Consider the following 16901-nt stretch of genomic DNA (forward strand, 5'->3'; position numbering starts at 1 on the left):
GAAATCCGAACCCCAGTGAGAGTCAGTGTGTGAGGAACCGGTACCCCAGTGAGAGTCAGTGTGAGTGTAACCTGTACCCCAGTGAGAGTCAGTGTGCGTGGGACCCGTACCCCAGTGAGTCAGTGTGTGTGGAACCTGAACCCCAGTGAGAGTCAGTGTGCGTGGAACCCGCACCCCAGTGAGAGCCAGTGTGTGTGAAACCCGTACCCCAGTGAGAGTCACTGTGTGTGTGAAATCCGAACCCCAGTGAGAGTCAGTGTGTGTGTGAAATCCGAACCCCAGTGAGAGTCAGTGTGCGTGGGACCCGTACCCCAGTGAGAGTCAGTGTGTGTGTGGAACCCATACCCCAGTGAGAGTCAGTGTGTGTGGAACCCGTACCCCAGTGAGAGTCAGTGTGCGTGGGACCCGTGACCCAGTGAGAGTCCGTGTCTGAGGAACGCGTGCCACAGTGAGAGTCGGTGTGTGTGGAACCCGTATCCCAGTGAGTCAGTGTGTGTGTGTGGAACCCGTACCCCAGTGAGTGTGTGTGCGTGGAACCCGTACCCCAGTGAGAGTCAGTGTCTGAGGAACGCGTGCCTCAGTGAGAGTCAGTGCGTGTGAAACCCGTACCCCAGTGAGTCAGTGTGTGTGGGACCCGTACCCCAGTGAGAGTCAGTTTGTGTGGGACCCGTACCCCAGTGAGAGTCAGTTTGTGTGGGACCCGTACCCCAGTGAGAGCCAGTGTGTGTGTATGGAACCTAAACCCCAGTGAGAGTCAGTGTGTTTGGAACCCGTACCGCAGTGAGAGTCAGTGTGCTTGGAACCCGTACCGCAGTGAGAGTCAGTGTGTGTGGAACCCGTACCCCAGTGAGAGTCAGTGTCTGAGGAATCCGTACCCCAGAGAGAGTCAGTGTGTGTGGAACCCGTACCCCTGCGAGTCAGTGCGTGTGTGTGGAACCTGAACCCCAGTGAGAGTCAGTGTGTGTGGATCCCGTACCCCAGTGAGAGTCAGTGTGTGTTGAACTCGTACCCCAGTGAGAGTCAGTGAGTGTAGAACCCGTAACGCAGTGAGAATCAGTGTGTGTGGAACCCTGACCCCAGTGAGAGTCAGTGTGTGTGGAACCCGTACCCCAGTGAGAGTCAGTGTGTGTGGGACCCTGACCCCAGTGAGAGTCAGTGTGTGTGGAACCCGTACCCCAGTGAGAGTCAGTGTGTGTGGGACCCTGACCCCCAGTGAGAGTCAGTGTGTGTGGGACCCGCACCCCAGTGAGAGTCAGTGTGTGTGGGACCTGTACCCCAGTGAGAGTCAGTGTGTGTGGGACCCTGACCCCAGAGACAGTCAGTGTGTGTGTGGAACCCGTACCCCAGTGAGGATCAGAGTGTGTGGAACCCTGACCCCAGTGACAGTCAGTGTGTGTGTGGAACACGGATTCCAGGGAGGGTCAGTGTGTGTGGAACCTGTACCCCAGTGAGAGTCAGTGTGTGTGGAACTCGTACCCCAGTGAGAGTCAGTGTGTGTGGAACCCATATCCCAGTGAGAGTCAGTTTCTGAGGAACCCGTACCCCAGTGAGAGCCAGTGTGTGTGGAACCCGTACCCCAGTGAGAGTCAGTGTGTGTGGGACCCTGACCCCAGTGACAGTCAGTGCGTGTGTGGAATCCGTATCCCAGGGAGGGTCAGTATGTGTGGAACCCGTACCCCAGTGAGTCAGTGGGTGTGGAACCCGTATCCCAGTGAGAGTCAGTGTGTGTGGAACCCGTACCCCAGTGAGTCAGTGTGTGTGGAACCTGTACCCCAGTGAGAGTCAGTGTGTGTGGAACCTGTACCCCAGTGAGAGTCAGTGTGTGTGGAACCTGTACCCCAGTGAGAGTCAGTGCATGTGAAACCCGTACCCCAGTGAGTCAGTGTGTGTGGAACCCATACCCCAGTGAGAGTCAGTTTGTGTGGGACCCGTACCCCATTGAGAGCCAGTGTGTGTGGAACCTGTACCCCAGTGAGAGTCAGTGTGTGTGGAACCCGTGCCCCAGTGAGAGTCAGTGTGTGTGGAACCCGTGCCCCAGTGAGAGTAAGTGTCTGAGGAACCCGTACCCCAGTGAGAGTCAGTGTGTGTGGAACCCCTACCCCAGTGAGAGTCAGTGTGTGTGGAACCCGTACCCCACTGAGAGTCAGTGTCTGAGGAACCCGTACCCCAGTGAGAGTCAGTGTGTGTGGAACCCGTACCCCAGTGAGAGTCAGTGTCTGAGGAACCCGTACCCCAGTGAGAGTCAGTGTGTGTGGAACCCGTACCCCAGTGAGAGTCAGTGTGTGTGGTACCCGTACCCGAGTGAGAGTCAGTGTGTGTGGAACCCGTACCCCAGTGAGAGCCAGTGTGTGTGTGAAATCCGAACCCCAGTGAGAGTCAGTGTGTGTGGAACCCATACCTCAGTGAGAGTCAGTGTGTGTGGAACCCGCACCCCAGTGAGATTCAGTGTGTGTGAAATCCGAACCCCAGTGAGAGTCAGTGTGCGTGGGACCCGTACCCCAGTGAGAGCCAGTGTGTGTGTGAAATCCGAACCCCAGTGAGAGTCAGTGTGTGAGGAACCGGTACCCCAGTGAGAGTCAGTGTGAGTGTAACCTGTACCCCAGTGAGAGTCAGTGTGCGTGGGACCCGTACCCCAGTGAGAATCAGTGTGTGTGGAACCTGTACCCCAGTGAGTCAGTGGGTATGGAACCCGTATCCCAGTGAGAGTAAGTGTGTGTGGAACCCGTACCCCAGTGAGAGTCAGTGTGTGTGGGACCTGTACCCCAGTGAGAGTCAGTGTGTGTGGGACCCTGACCCCAGAGACAGTCAGTGTGTGTGTGGAACCCGTACCCCAGTGAGGATCAGTGTGTGTGGGACCCTGACCCCAGTGAGAGTCAGTGTGTGTGGAACCCGTACCCCAGTGAGAGTCAGTGTGTGTGGGACCCGCACCCCAGTGAGAGTCAGTGTGTGTGGGACCTGTACCCCAGTGAGAGTCAGTGTGTGTGGGACCCTGACCCCAGAGACAGTCAGTGTGTGTGTGGAACCCGTACCCCAGTGAGGATCAGTGTGTGTGGGACCCGGATCCCAGTGACAGTCAGTGTGTGTGGGGAACCCGGACCCCAGTGAGTCAGTGTGTGTGGGACCCGCACCCCAGTGAGAGTCAGTGTGTGTGGAACACGGATTCCAGGGAGGGTCAGTGTGTGTTGAACCTGTACCCCAGTGAGAGTCCGTGTCTGAGGAATGCGTGCCACAGGGAGAGTCGGTGTGTATGGAACCCGTACCCCAGTGAGTCAGTGTGTGTGTGTGGAACCCGTACCCCAGTGAGTGTGTGTGCGTGGAACCCGTACCCCAGTGAGAGTCAGTGTCTGAGGAACGCGTGCCTCAGTGAGAGTCAGTGCGTGTGAAACCCGTACCCCAGTGAGTCAGTGTGTGTGGGACACATACCCCAGTGAGAGTCAGTTTGTGTGGACCCGTACCCCAGTGAGAGCCAGTGTGTGTGGAACCCATACCCCAATGAGAGTCAGTCTGTGTGGAACCCGTGCCCCAGTGAGAGGAAGTGTCTGAGGAACGCGTGCCTCAGTGAGAGTCAGTGCGTGTGAAACCCGTACCCCAGTGAGGATCAGTGTGTGTGGGACCCGGATCCCAGTGACAGTCAGTGTGTGTGGGGAACCCGGACCCCAGTGAGAGTCAGTGTGTGTGGGACCCGCACCCCAGTGAGAGTCAGTGTGTGTGGAACACGGATTCCAGGGAGGGTCAGTGTGTGTTGAACCTGTGCCCCAGTGAGAGTCAGTGTGTGTGAAATCCGAACCCCAGTGAGAGTCAGTGTGTGTGTGAAATCCGAACCCCAGTGAGAGTCAGTGTGCGTGGGACCCGTACCCCAGTGAGAGTCAGTTTGTGGGGAACCCGTAGTCCAGTGAGAGTCAGTGTGTGTGAAACCTGAACCCCAGTGAGAGTCAGTGTGCGTGGAACCCGCACCCCAGTGAGAGCCAGTGTGTGTGAAACCCGTACCCCAGTGAGAGTCACTGTGTGTGTGAAATCCGAACCCCAGTGAGAGTCAGTGTGTGTGTGAAATCCGAACCCCAGTGAGAGTCAGTGTGCGTGGGACCCGTACCCCAGTGAGAGTCAGTGTGTGTGTGGAACCCATACCCCAGTGAGAGTCAGTGTGTGTGTGAAATCCGAATCCCAGTGAGAGTCAGTGTGTGGGGAACCTGTACCCCAGTTAGAGTCAGTGTGCGTGGGACCCGTACCCCAGTGAGAGTCAGTGTGCGTGTGACCCGTACCCCAGTGAGAGCCAGTGTGTGTGGAACCCGTACCCCAGTGAGTGTGTGTGTGGGGAACCCGTACCCCAGTGAGAGTCAGTGTGTGTGTGAAATCCGAATCCCAGTGAGAGTCAGTGTGTGGGGAACCTGTACCCCAGTTAGAGTCAGTGTGCGTGGGACCCGTACCCCAGTGAGAGTCAGTGTGCGTGTGACCCGTACCCCAGTGAGAGCCAGTGTGTGTGGAACCCGTACCCCAGTGAGTGTCAGTGTGTGTGGAACCCGTACCCCAGTGAGAGTCAGTGTGTGGGGAACCCGTACCCCAGTGAGAGTCAGTGTCTGAGGAACGCGTGCCCCAGTGAGAGTCAGTGCGTGTGAAACCCATACCCCCGTGAGTCAGTGTGCGTGGAACCCGTACCACCAGTGAGAGTCAGTGTGTGTGGAACCCGTACCCCAGTGAGAGTCAGTGTGTGTGTGTGAAATCCGAATCCCAGTGAGAGTCAGTGTGCGTGGGACCCGTACCCCAGTGAGAGCCAGTGTGTGGGGAACCTGTACCCCAGTGAGAGTCAGTGTGTGTGGAACCCGTGCCCCAGTGAGAGTCAGTGTGTGTGGAACCCGTGCCCCAGTGAGAGTAAGTGTCTGAGGAACCCGTACCCCAGTGAGAGTCAGTGTGTGTGTGTGGAACCTGAACCCCAGTGAGAGTCAGTGTGCGTGGAACCCGTACCGCAGTGAGAGTCAATGTGTGTGGAACCCGTACCCCAGTGAGAGTCAGTGTGTGTGGAACCCGTACCCCACTGAGAGTCAGTGTCTGAGGAACCCGTACCCCAGTGAGAGTCAGTGTGTGTGGAACCCGTACCCCAGTGAGAGTCAGTGTCTGATTAACCCGTACCCCAGTGAGAGTCAGCGTGTGTGAAATCCGAACCCCAGTGAGAGTCAGTGTGCGTGGGACCCGTATCCAGTGAGAGCCAGTGTGTGTGTGAAATCCGAACCCCAGTGAGAGTCTGCGTGTGAGGAACCGGTACCCCAGTGAGAGTCAGTGTGTGTGGAACCCGTACCCCAGTGAGAATCAGTGTGTGTGGAACCCGTACCCCAGTGAGAGTCAGTGTGTGTGGAACCCGTACCCCAGTGAGAGTCAGTGTGCGTGGGACCCGTACCCCAGTGAGAGTCAGTGTGTGTGGAACCTGTACCCCAGTGAGAGTCAGTGTGTGTGGAACCTGTACCCCAGTGAGAGCCAGTGCATGTGAAACCCGTACCCCAGTGAGTCAGTGTGTGTGGAACCCATACCCCAGTGAGAGTCAGTTTGTGTGGGACCCGTACCCCATTGAGAGCCAGTGTGTGTGGAACCTGTACCCCAGTGAGAGTCAGTGTGTGTGGAACCCGTGCCCCAGTGAGAGTCAGTGTGTGTGGAACCCGTGCCCCAGTGAGAGTAAGTGTCTGAGGAACCCGTACCCCAGTGAGAGTCAGTGTGTGTGTGTGTGGAACCTGAACCCCAGTGAGAGTCAGTGTGCGTGGAACCCGTACCGCAGTGAGAGTCAATGTGTGTGGAACCCCTACCCCAGTGAGAGTCAGTGTGTGTGGAACCCGTACCCCACTGAGAGTCAGTGTTTGAGGAACCCGTACCCCAGTGAGAGTCAGTGTGTGTGGAACCCGTACCCCAGTGAGAGTCAGTGTCTGAGGAACCCGTACCCCAGTGAGAGTCAGTGTGTGTGGAACCCGTACCCCAGTGAGAGTCAGTGTGTGTGGTACCCGTACCCGAGTGAGAGTCAGTGTGTGTGGAACCCGTACCCCAGTGAGAGCCAGTGTGTGTGTGAAATCCGAACCCCAGTGAGAGTCAGTGTGTGTGGACCCCATACCCCAGTGAGAGTCAGTGTGTCTGGAACCCGCACCCCAGTGAGAGTCAGTGTGTGTGAAATCCGAACCCCAGTGAGAGTCAGTGTGCGTGGGACCCGTACCCCAGTGAGAGCCAGTGTGTGTGTGAAATCCGAACCCCAGTGAGAGTCAGTGTGTGAGGAACCGGTACCCCAGTGAGAGTCAGTGTGTGTGTAACCTGTACCCCAGTGAGAGTCAGTGTGCGTGGGACCCGTACCCCAGTGAGTCAGTGTGTGTGGAACCCGTACCCCAGTGAGAATCAGTGTGTGTGGAACCCGTACCCCAGTGAGAGTCAGTGTGTGTGGAACCCGTACCCCAGTGAGAGTCAGTGTGCGTGGGACCCGTACCCCAGTGAGAGTCAGTGTGTGTGGAACCCGTACCCCAGTGAGAGTCAGTGTGTGTGTGAAATCCGAATCCCAGTGAGAGTGAGTGTGCGTGGGACCCGTACCCCAGTGAGAGCCAGTGTGTGTGGAACCCATACCCCAGTGAGTCAGTATGTGTGGGACCCGTGACCCAGTGAGAGTCCGTGTCTGAGGAACGCGTGCCACAGTGAGAGTCGGTGTGTGTGGAACCCGTATCCCAGTGAGTCAGTGTGTGTGTGTGGAACCCGTACCCCAGTGAGTGTGTGTGCGTGGAACCCGTACCCCAGTGAGAGTCAGTGTCTGAGGAACGCGTGCCTCAGTGAGAGTCAGTGCGTGTGAAACCCGTACCCCAGTGAGTCAGTGTGTGTGGGACCCGTACCCCAGTGAGAGTCAGTTTGTGTGGGACCCGTACCCCAGTGAGAGTCAGTTTGTGTGGGACCCGTACCCCAGTGAGAGCCAGTGTGTGTGGAACCCATACCCCAATGAGAGTCAGTCTGTGTGGAACCCGTGCCCCAGTGAGAGTAAGTGTCTGAGGAACCCGTACCCCAGTGAGAGTCAGTGTGTGTGTATGGAACCTGAACCCCAGTGAGAGTCAGTGTGTTTGGAACCCGTACCGCAGTGAGAGTCAGTGTGCTTGGAACCCGTACCGCAGTGAGAGTCAGTGTGTGTGGAACCCGTACCCCAGTGAGAGTCAGTGTCTGAGGAATCCGTACCCCAGAGAGAGTCAGTGTGTGTGGAACCCGTACCCCTGCGAGTCAGTGCGTGTGTGTGGAACCTGAACCCCAGTGAGAGTCAGTGTGTGTGGATCCCGTACCCCAGTGAGAGTCAGTGTGTGTTGAACTCGTACCCCAGTGAGAGTCAGTGAGTGTAGAACCCGTACCCCAGTGAGAATCAGTGTGTGTGGAACCCTGTCCCCAGTGAGAGTCAGTGTGTGTGGAACCCGTACCCCAGTGAGAGTCAGTGTGTGTGGGACCCTGACCCCAGTGAGAGTCAGTGTGTGTGGAACCCGTACCCCAGTGAGAGTCAGTGTGTGTGGGACCCTGACCCCCAGTGAGAGTCAGTGTGTGTGGGACCCGCACCCCAGTGAGAGTCAGTGTGTGTGGGACCTGTACCCCAGTGAGAGTCAGTGTGTGTGGGACCCTGACCCCAGAGACAGTCAGTGTGTGTGTGGAACCCGTACCCCAGTGAGGATCAGTGTGTGTGGAACCCTGACCCCAGTGACAGTCAGTGTGTGTGTGGAACACGGATTCCAGGGAGGGTCAGTGTGTGTGGAACCTGTACCCCAGTGAGAGTCAGTGTGTGTGGAACTCGTACCCCAGTGAGAGTCAGTGTGTGTGGAACCCATATCCCAGTGAGAGTCAGTTTCTGAGGAACCCGTACCCCAGTGAGAGCCAGTGTGTGTGGAACCCGTACCCCAGTGAGAGTCAGTGTGTGTGGGACCCTGACCCCAGTGACAGTCAGTGCGTGTGTGGAATCCGTATCCCAGGGAGGGTCAGTGTGTGTGGAACCCGTACCCCAGTGAGTCAGTGGGTGTGGAACCCGTATCCCAGTGAGAGTCAGTGTGTGTGGAACCCGTACCCCAGTGAGTCAGTGTGTGTGGAACCTGTACCCCAGTGAGAGTCAGTGTGTGTGGGACCCTGACCCCAGTGACAGTCAGTGTGTGTGTGGAACCCGTACCCCAGTGAGGATCAGTGTGTGTGGGACCCGGACCCCAGTGACAGTCAGTGTGTGTGGGGAACCCGTACCCCAGTGACAGTCAGTGTGTGTGGGGAACCCGTACCCCAGTGACAGTCAGTGTGTGTGGAACACATATCCCAGTGAGAGTCAGTGTGTGTGGGACCCGTACCCCAGTGAGTGTCAGTGTGTGTGCAACCCGTTCCCCAGTGAGAGTCAGTGTGTGTGGAACCCGTACCCCAGTGAGAGTCAGTGAGTGGAACCCGTACCCCAGTGAGAGTCAGTGTGTGTGGAACCCGTACCCCAGTGAGAGTCAGTGTGCGTGGAACCCGTACCCCAGTGACAGTCAGTGTGTGTGGAACACATATCCCAGTGAGAGTCAGTGTGTGTGGGACCCGTACCCCAGTGAGTGTCAATGTGTGTGCAACCCGTTCCCCAGTGAGAGTCAGTGTGTGTGGAACCCGTACCCCAGTGAGTCAGTGTGTGTGTGGAACCTCGACCTGAGTGACAGGAAAGATTGGATGGGCTGGGACTGTTTTCTTTGGGGACAAAAGAAGCCGAGGATGACCTCACTGGAATGTATACAATTTAGATGGGTCTAGAAATTGAATTCATTACTTCAAAGAGTGATTGAAGCAGATATCCTCAGAATATTTAAAAAGCTCTAGGGCATGCATTTGAAATGCCATAACCTACAGGATTATGGACCAAGAGCTGGAAAGTGGGATTAAGCTGGACGTCTCCTCATATCTGCTGACATGAACATGATGGGCCTAACGGCCTCTTTTAGTGTTGCATATTTCTACAATTCTATGAACACCCACCTGCAGCCTTTTGTGGGGCAGTTTTCTTCTGCTCCCTGCAACTCTGAAGGGAATCACAGTCTTTTACTCGCTCTCCGCACCCTTCCTCACTGCCCTGCTTTTCCCTTGCTCGTTCCTTGTCTTTATGCTTTTTAGACTTTTTCCTTGACTTCACGTGGAGCGAAGGTGCGTTTCGACAAGGAAAATGTGAGGGGGGCGGGCAGACAGTTCGCTCTGGGGCCTCCTGGCTTTCGCAATCTTGGCCATTTTGACTTGAATTGCTGCTGACTTCTGAAGGGAGGTCTTGTGGTCGCTGAGACTCCACGAGCATCGGCACGGTGGAAGTGGAGCTAATTGAATCGGGGGCAGCCGACTGGATAGAGGAAGCTCCTGCCTCTTTTCCACTGGAGGGATTTATCCTGCCATTTAAAGTCGGTGGAACCCGACTGGTCAAAAGAGATATTCTTGGCTTCTTATTAGCCAATGGATCAATAAAATCGGTGGGCAACGATCGTTTCTGGAAAGAGGAGAAAAGCCTTAATTGATAGAAAATATCAAAAACTATTCATGACAAATATTACTTTGTTATTTCCACTAGTAATCGTGCTGCCTGAAGGATACAGCGGGTTCTCCACAAAGCAGACCAGAGTGTTGAAATGATGTGACTTGTATGCAGGAAAGCAGATAATTTAACTTGGGACAGTGACGAAACAACACTCTCAGATGGAGTTACAAAACTTGTAAATCTTGATGCGGGATTAGAGATTTAAGAATTTTAAAATTATTATTTATTTTTTTTTACCCAAAAGAGTACCCAATTCTTTTTTTCCAATTAAGGGGCAATTTAGCGTGGTCAATCCACCTAGCCTGCACATCTTTTGGGTTGTGGGGGCGAAACCCCGCAAACACGGGGAGAATGTGCAAACTCCACATGGACAGTGACCCAGGGCCGGGATGGAACCTGGGACTTCGGCGCAGTGAGACAGCAGTGCTAACCACTGCACCACCGTGCTATCCTGATGCAGGATTAGAGATGAGAATTTTTTTTCTCCCATATGTTGTGGACTCCATAATCCTGACATTGTTGCAAAGGAACTAAACCAATGCCTGATCAAAGACAGAATGCCCGAGCTATGGAGAAATGAACACATCTGTTTGTGTCAGCCACAGCACTGGTCAGCTTCTGTTTGGGGCGGGGTGGTGTGTGAGGGGTGTATGGGGAGAAGAAAAAGAGTCCGTGGCAGAGGTGGTCACAGCACTCAGTTCACACATTGCCTTTTTTCCTTATTAGCCAAGAATTTGCTGGAGCTGGCGAGTGCCGTCAGTTCAGCTCCAGTATAACTATTATTTACAATTGTGGAAGTGTGAGCACATAACGGAGCACCCCAATGACACAAAAATAAAGCACCGCCCTACCCAGGATCTGCATTATTCTTTATCAATTCACGAAATGATCACTAATGCCACTGGTTGATTACACATTAGTGGACCCACTCTTAAGTCCAACTCGAAATCCTGACAAGCTGAAATAAACCTTTCATTGACTTTCTCAGCCAGAATCCATAACAAACCAATTTAACAAATCAATTAAAACCAGTTGTCCTTGCATCCTGATTGCGTGCTTCCTGTAACATGTACAGAACAACCATTTAATTGTTAACTGGTTTCAAAGTGGAAGGCCATTTGAAACATAAATTACTCCTTGCACCATGAAGCATCATCCTTAATTTCCGGTCAAAGATTTCATTCACATTCACAGTGTAATAATTTCTTCACTCATTGAGGTTGATGGTAAAATCTCTTTTACATGAGGCAAATGGTAGAGTAGCATAAATTGCCCAGCAACTTGTGGTGATTCTCATCCTACAACGTGACTCCACCAGGCCACAAACCAGAAGATTTGAAAAATATATTTTTTTATTCCAAATGTAGCAAAAACAAAGCCAATAGAATTCATGAACAACAATAGAACGAATAAGTGTAGTGCAAACAGTTTGTCATTTTTTTAGTTTATCAGAGTAAGCCAAGTCTAACGCAAGAGGTGGAGGAATTAACTCCCTGTAGAATCTCAATCCCAGTTCGAGGCCCAATTCTCCCTCCCACCTCTCCCTTGTCTCATCCAAAGGGGCCCTTACTTCCTCCAGCAGCTGCCTGTATATGTTGGAGATCTTCCCCTCTTCCAACTCGTCCTTTATCGTAACATTCTGTCCAGCAAGGCGTGCTTCGGCAACTGAGGGAACGAGTGGGCCTCTTTGCGGAATAAGTCCCGTATGGAGTTTTCTGAACTCTCTTCCTCTCGTGAGGTGAAATTTCACCGTCAGCTCCTCCAGACTTGCATACCTACCGTCCACTTATATGTCCCTAAACTTCACCACCTTCTTCTCCCTCTTTCGTCCATTTCTGCCAGCATGAATCTATGGTTGTTACAAATAGGTACCGAGGAGACATGCCCTCAACCTGAAGTGGTGCCTCAATTGGTTCCAGGGCTTCAATGATGCTACCACCGCCGGGCTCGTTGCGAACCTAGCCAGGGAGAAGGGCCGCAACCAGCGCCCGCAAGGACGTCCCTACACGCGGTGCTTCCTCCATCCCATTCTGCCCTCGGCTTGCCAAGCCAGCCTCGCACCCTTTCCACATTTGCCACCCAATAGTAATACAGAAGGTTTGGCAGTACCAGATGCCCAAGTGCCATCCCCTCTGCAGGACAGTTCTACAAATCCTGGGATTCTTCCCTGCCCACATAAAGGCCGAGATCAGTTCATCCACCTTGGCAAAAATCGATTTGGGGAGGAAAACTGTGACTGATTGAAACACAAACAGGAACCTCAGTAGGACAGTCATTGTTATTGTCTGTACTCTCCCCGCCAGGGAGAGCGGGAGTGAGTCTCACCTTCTCAGGTCCCATCACCCCTCCCACCAAACTAGTCAGGTTCAGTTTGTGGAGTTAGGCCCAGTCATGCGCTATCTGTATACCCAAGTACCTAAATTTAGGCTGGGCTAGCATGAACGGTGATGCTCCAACTCCACCACCCCTCCCCGGGGGGGTTAACCGGGAAGATTTTGCTCTTACTCAGATTTAGTTTATACTCTGAGAAAGCTCTGAACTCCCTCAGGAGCTCCATTATCTTTCCCATACTGGCTAAGGTTTTCTGAGATGTAGAGCAGCAAATCGTCACATAGAGGGACACTCTGCCCCCTCTCTCAATGCCTCACCACTCACCCAATGACCTGAGCGTGATTGTCAGTGGCTCAATTGCCAAAGCAAACAGCAGTGAGGACAACGGGCATCCCTGCCTCGTGTCCCTGTACAACTGGAAGTAATCTGAGCTCATGGCGCTCGCCATGGGAACACTGCACAACAGTTTCACTCAAAAGATGAATATTGGCCCAAACCCAAACCGTTCCAATACCACCAAGTCAAAGACCTTCTCTGCGTCCATTGAGATGATCACTTCAAGTATTTCCTCCCCAGGTGGGAACATGACAACGTTCAACAGTCGCCTGATGATAGCTGATAGCTGTTGGCCTTTGACAAACCTGGTCTGGTGATCTGGCATCTCTCCAGTCGTCTTGCCAGAACCTTCGCTAGAACCTTTGCATCAGTGTTCAGAAGTGAGATAGAGGGCAGCACGGTGGCGCAAGTGGTTAGCACGGTTGCCTCACAGCGGCGAGGTCCCAGGTTCGATCTGGGTCACTGTCCGTGTGGAGTTTGCACGTTCTCCCCATGTTTGCGTGGGTTTCACCCCCACAACCCAAAGATGTGCAGGGTAGGTGGATTGGCCACGCTAAATTGGAAAAAATGAATTGGATACTCTAAATATATTTTTAAAAAGTGAGGTAGGTCTGTATGACCCACACTACATCGGATCTTTGTCTTTCTTCCGAATCAATAAGATTGAAGCTTGTGGGCAGCAAGGCCCCCCTCAACAGCAAATCGTTCAACATCCCCAGGAAGTGTGGAGCCAGCACGTGGCAAACGTTTTGTAGAAGTCCACAGGGAACCTATCCAGTCCTGGCGCCTTCCTGGATTGCATGGAGTTGATGCACTCCATGACCTCCTCCAGATCCAACGGTACACCCAGTCCAGGCCCCCTTCCCTCCTCCACCACTGCAAAGTCTAGTCCATCCAGAAATTGCTTCATCTCAGAGTTCCCCTCTGGCGGTTTAGGTGTACACAGCCCTCAGTAGAAGGTTCCAAAGGCCCCATTGATCTCTTCTGGAGCCATGACCAACCAATCCCCCATCGTCCCCGATTTGTGCTATAGTCCGTGGCCACTTGCTTCCTCAACTGGTGGGCCAGCAGGCGGCTGGCTTTGTCATCATGCTCATAAAAGGTCCCATGTGAATGACGGAGCTGGCTCACCGCCTTCCCGGTTGAGATCAATTCGAACTCCATTGGCAGTCTTTTCCTCTCGGCTAGCAACTCCAACGTCGGGGCTGCGGAGTACTGCCTATTCACCTGCAGTATGGAGTCAATCAACTGCTGTCTTACTGCCCTCTCCCCATCGCTATACCTGTGGGATCTGTATGATATTATCCCCCCCCCCCCACCCCCCCCCCCCCCCCCCCCCCCGAACCCAATATCATCACCTTCAGTGCCTCCCAGAACGTGGAGGGTGAGACTTCCCGTTCTGGTTGCAACTCACACAGTTACCGATGGCCAGTGCCATCTTTTCACAAAAAGCCTCATCGGTGAGGAGAGCTGTGTCCAATCTCCAGCTTGGGGGGTGGGCTGAGATACCTATTGCTGAATAGTCAGTCCCCACTACCCCTGGAAGCACTGATACCCCACTACAAAAGAAGTCTATTTGGGAGTACACCCTGTGAACATGAAAAGGAGGAGTCCCTCTCCCTCGGGTGGCTCAACCCTCAAGGATCTCCCACGCTCCCCCTATTTGTTCCATGAAAACAGTCAGCTCTTTTGCCACTCCCAACCTTGCACATGACCTGGGATTTGACCTGTCCACCCTTGGGTCAAGGCACAGTTGAAGTCACCCCCATGATCAGTTGGCAGAGGGCAACATGGTGACGCCGTGGTTAGCATTGCTGCCTCACGGCGTCGTCCCAGGTTCGATCCTGGCTCTGGGTCACTGTCCGTGTGGAGTTTGCACATTCGCCCCGTGTTTGTGTGGGTTTCGCCCCCACAACCCAAAGATGTGCAGGGTAGGTGGATTGGCCACGCTAAATTGCCCCTTAATTAGAAAAAATTAATTGGGTATTCTAAATTTAAAAAAAAAAGATCAGTTGGTAGGAAGCGAGGTCAGGGATCGGATTCTTGCTAAACCCTGCATCATCCTAGTTCAGGGCGTACACGTTCACCAGTACCACCGGAGCACCCTCCGAAGCCTCACTCACCATTGCATAATGAACCCCCCCCCCCCCCCCCACCCACCCCGGGGTCAGTCACTGTGTTGGTCGTCATAAAAGCTGCTTGCTTATTAAACAGGATTGCCACCCCTCTCGCCACATCAAAATTTGTCCCATCCAGCTCTTCCTTACCCTTATCTGATCCTTGGCTCTCAGATGTGTCCCTTGTAAAAAAAAGATTACATCGGCCCTCAGGTTTTTCAAGTGGGAGAAGACTCAGGATCTTTTGACCGGACCATTAAACCCCCTCACATCTCAGGTGACCATCCTGATGGAGGGTCTCTGACCACCCCACCCCCCCCACCCCACTCTTTTAAGGTCAGCCATAATCATCTCTTGGACTTGCCCAGGCTTGCCTATCCTTGCCTTGCCTATCCAGGGACAATGCCCAGGCTTGCCTATCCTTTTCCAAGCTGTACAACCTTTCACTCCCCTTTGAAATTTAACAGCTGAAAATACAAACCCCTACTTATCCCACAATGCAAATTTCTACTCGCTGCTTATTTACTTTTAGAAAATTCACTCGACAATACGGACTTCAAATGCATGCCTTTAACACCTAGACTTTAACACAATAAACCAGAAAAATATTAAAATAACATCTCTCGTCACACTAAGGAAGGATCTGCCTTAGAGGGGATGGAACAAATGTTCATTAGATTAAAATTCAAATGAGAGGATTGACGTTTGGGGACAGATTGAGTAGAATAGGCATACATTCTCCAGTATTTAGAAGAATGCGAGGTAATCTTACTGAAACATATGCAATTCTTAGAGAACTTGGCAGAGTAGATCCGGATAGGCTGCTCCTCCTGGCTGAAGCATCTAGAACTACTGTGTCTAGTTTCATGACAAGGGATTGGTAATTTAATACCGGGATGAGCAGAAATGTCTTCACTCAGGGGTGTGAATCTTCAGAATGCTCTGCCCCAAATGGCTGTGGATGTTCAGTTGTTGAGACGAACAGATCATTGGACACAAAGGAATCAAGGGATACGGGATCATCCCAAACAAGTTCCTCTCCAAGCTACTCACCATCCCCACTGGAAATATATTGCCGTTCCTTCATCGATACTGGAATTCCCTCCCTAACAGCACTGTGGGTGTACCTACTCCTCAGCGACTACAGCGGTTCAAGAAGGCAGCTCACCACCACCTTCCCAAGAGCAATTAGGGATGGGACAATAAATACTGGCCTAGCCAGCAAAGCTCACATTCCCTGAATTAATTTTTTAAAATGGGCATCAGGTGGTAGAGTTGAGGTAGAAGATCAGCCACGATCTTAATAAATGGTGGAGCAGGCTTGAGGGACCATATAATAAAAGCATATTATTGCGGTTCATGGAATCGGAAACAAAAACAGAAAATGCTGAAAATCTCAGCAGGTCTGGCAGCATCTGTGGAGAGAGCGGAGCTAATGTTTCGAGCCTGGATAACCCTGCCAGATCCGTATGGGGCGGTATGATCCTGTGCCACTATTTCTTCTGCTCTTACGATTATGCTGCAACACCATTGGTGATGGCCAACGTGGCATGCCCTCATTTATTTAGCCATCCGCCTTGAAGCAGTAATTCACCAACATTATAAGGGAGTTAATCCACCAATACACCTGGGCACCTAAGTTTACTGTTAAGTATGACACCAGCATTAATTCAGCAACAGCAAACAAAACAGCACGTATGCCAAAAAACTAATCTCCTCATGCTATCAGGAGGAAAGCCTGTTTCTATAAAGCTGACGCCAACGATAAACATGATTCATTAAATGCTCTCTCACGTTGGAAGGTTTTGGATTTGAGCCCCACTCTAGGACAAGAGCACGTAACCCAAGGACATATTTCGTGAGATTGGGAACTGTGAGCTCACCCGGTTTACAATGGGATTTTGAAATAATTTCCTGACAATTCATAAATTTCTGGCTGTAATCACTTCAACAGCCACCAGGTGGAGCTGCTCTCAGACACTCGTGTGGTGCATCACAGAGCTTGTGCATGAAAGGTAAAATGATCAAAATATTATGGATACAGAGACAGAAACTAAGACAATAATTTACTAAGCAGCACCTTGCTGTGGATGCCATACCTGTGGTGGAGAGGCTGAATTTGCGCTGTCCTTTGGACTCGATGAAGGCGTCTCCCCAGAACCCCCACCGGCATTGTGCAGTTGACAGGATTTCCTATGGAAACAATAGTGAGAGAAGACTGGGTCAGAAGCAGGATGAGAGGTGTGCAGAGAGGGAGGTGGCACAGTTACACATCACTAGATCAACCTGGTGCACATTTGTGAAGTGACCACAGTTGGTAAACCGCAACTGGCAGAAAAGCCTACTCGGATCAAACATGTGCACCGGGTACACTCGGCTGGGACCTTGGTCCCACCCCGCACAATGCTCAGTGCATTCCATGTCACAGTTCCATTTCTGTCTGAGAACACTGGCAATAAATTGAAAAAACTCAGCCCGTTATTACAAGCTTAGTAGTGTCATCACTGGGGCTGCAGTAGTGTTGCATGTATGAAATTTCCATAGTGCCCACAAGTTGTTTGTTTTGTGTTTTTCATCATTATTTTCCAATGCCTCCATGGCTTGCTCCT

The 16901-nt window shown here is 52.5% G+C and overlaps 1 protein-coding gene across 1 annotated transcript in view; it reads right to left on the reverse strand.

Annotated features, from left to right (window-relative positions):
* ell (elongation factor RNA polymerase II) overlaps positions 1-16901 on the reverse strand; it is a 225952-nt gene that overhangs the window by 47718 nt on the left and 161333 nt on the right. Inside the window, exons 7-8 of the mRNA XM_072482383.1 lie at positions 16392-16485; positions 8965-9460 (exon numbers count right to left, since the gene is read on the reverse strand). Coding sequence (XP_072338484.1) covers positions 8965-9460; positions 16392-16485 — 590 coding nt within the window. The remainder of the gene's footprint in view (positions 1-8964; positions 9461-16391; positions 16486-16901) is intronic.

Source organism: Scyliorhinus torazame, chromosome 18 (genome assembly GCF_047496885.1).
Source record: "Scyliorhinus torazame isolate Kashiwa2021f chromosome 18, sScyTor2.1, whole genome shotgun sequence".
In the NCBI taxonomy this organism is placed as follows: domain Eukaryota; kingdom Metazoa; phylum Chordata; class Chondrichthyes; order Carcharhiniformes; family Scyliorhinidae; genus Scyliorhinus; species Scyliorhinus torazame.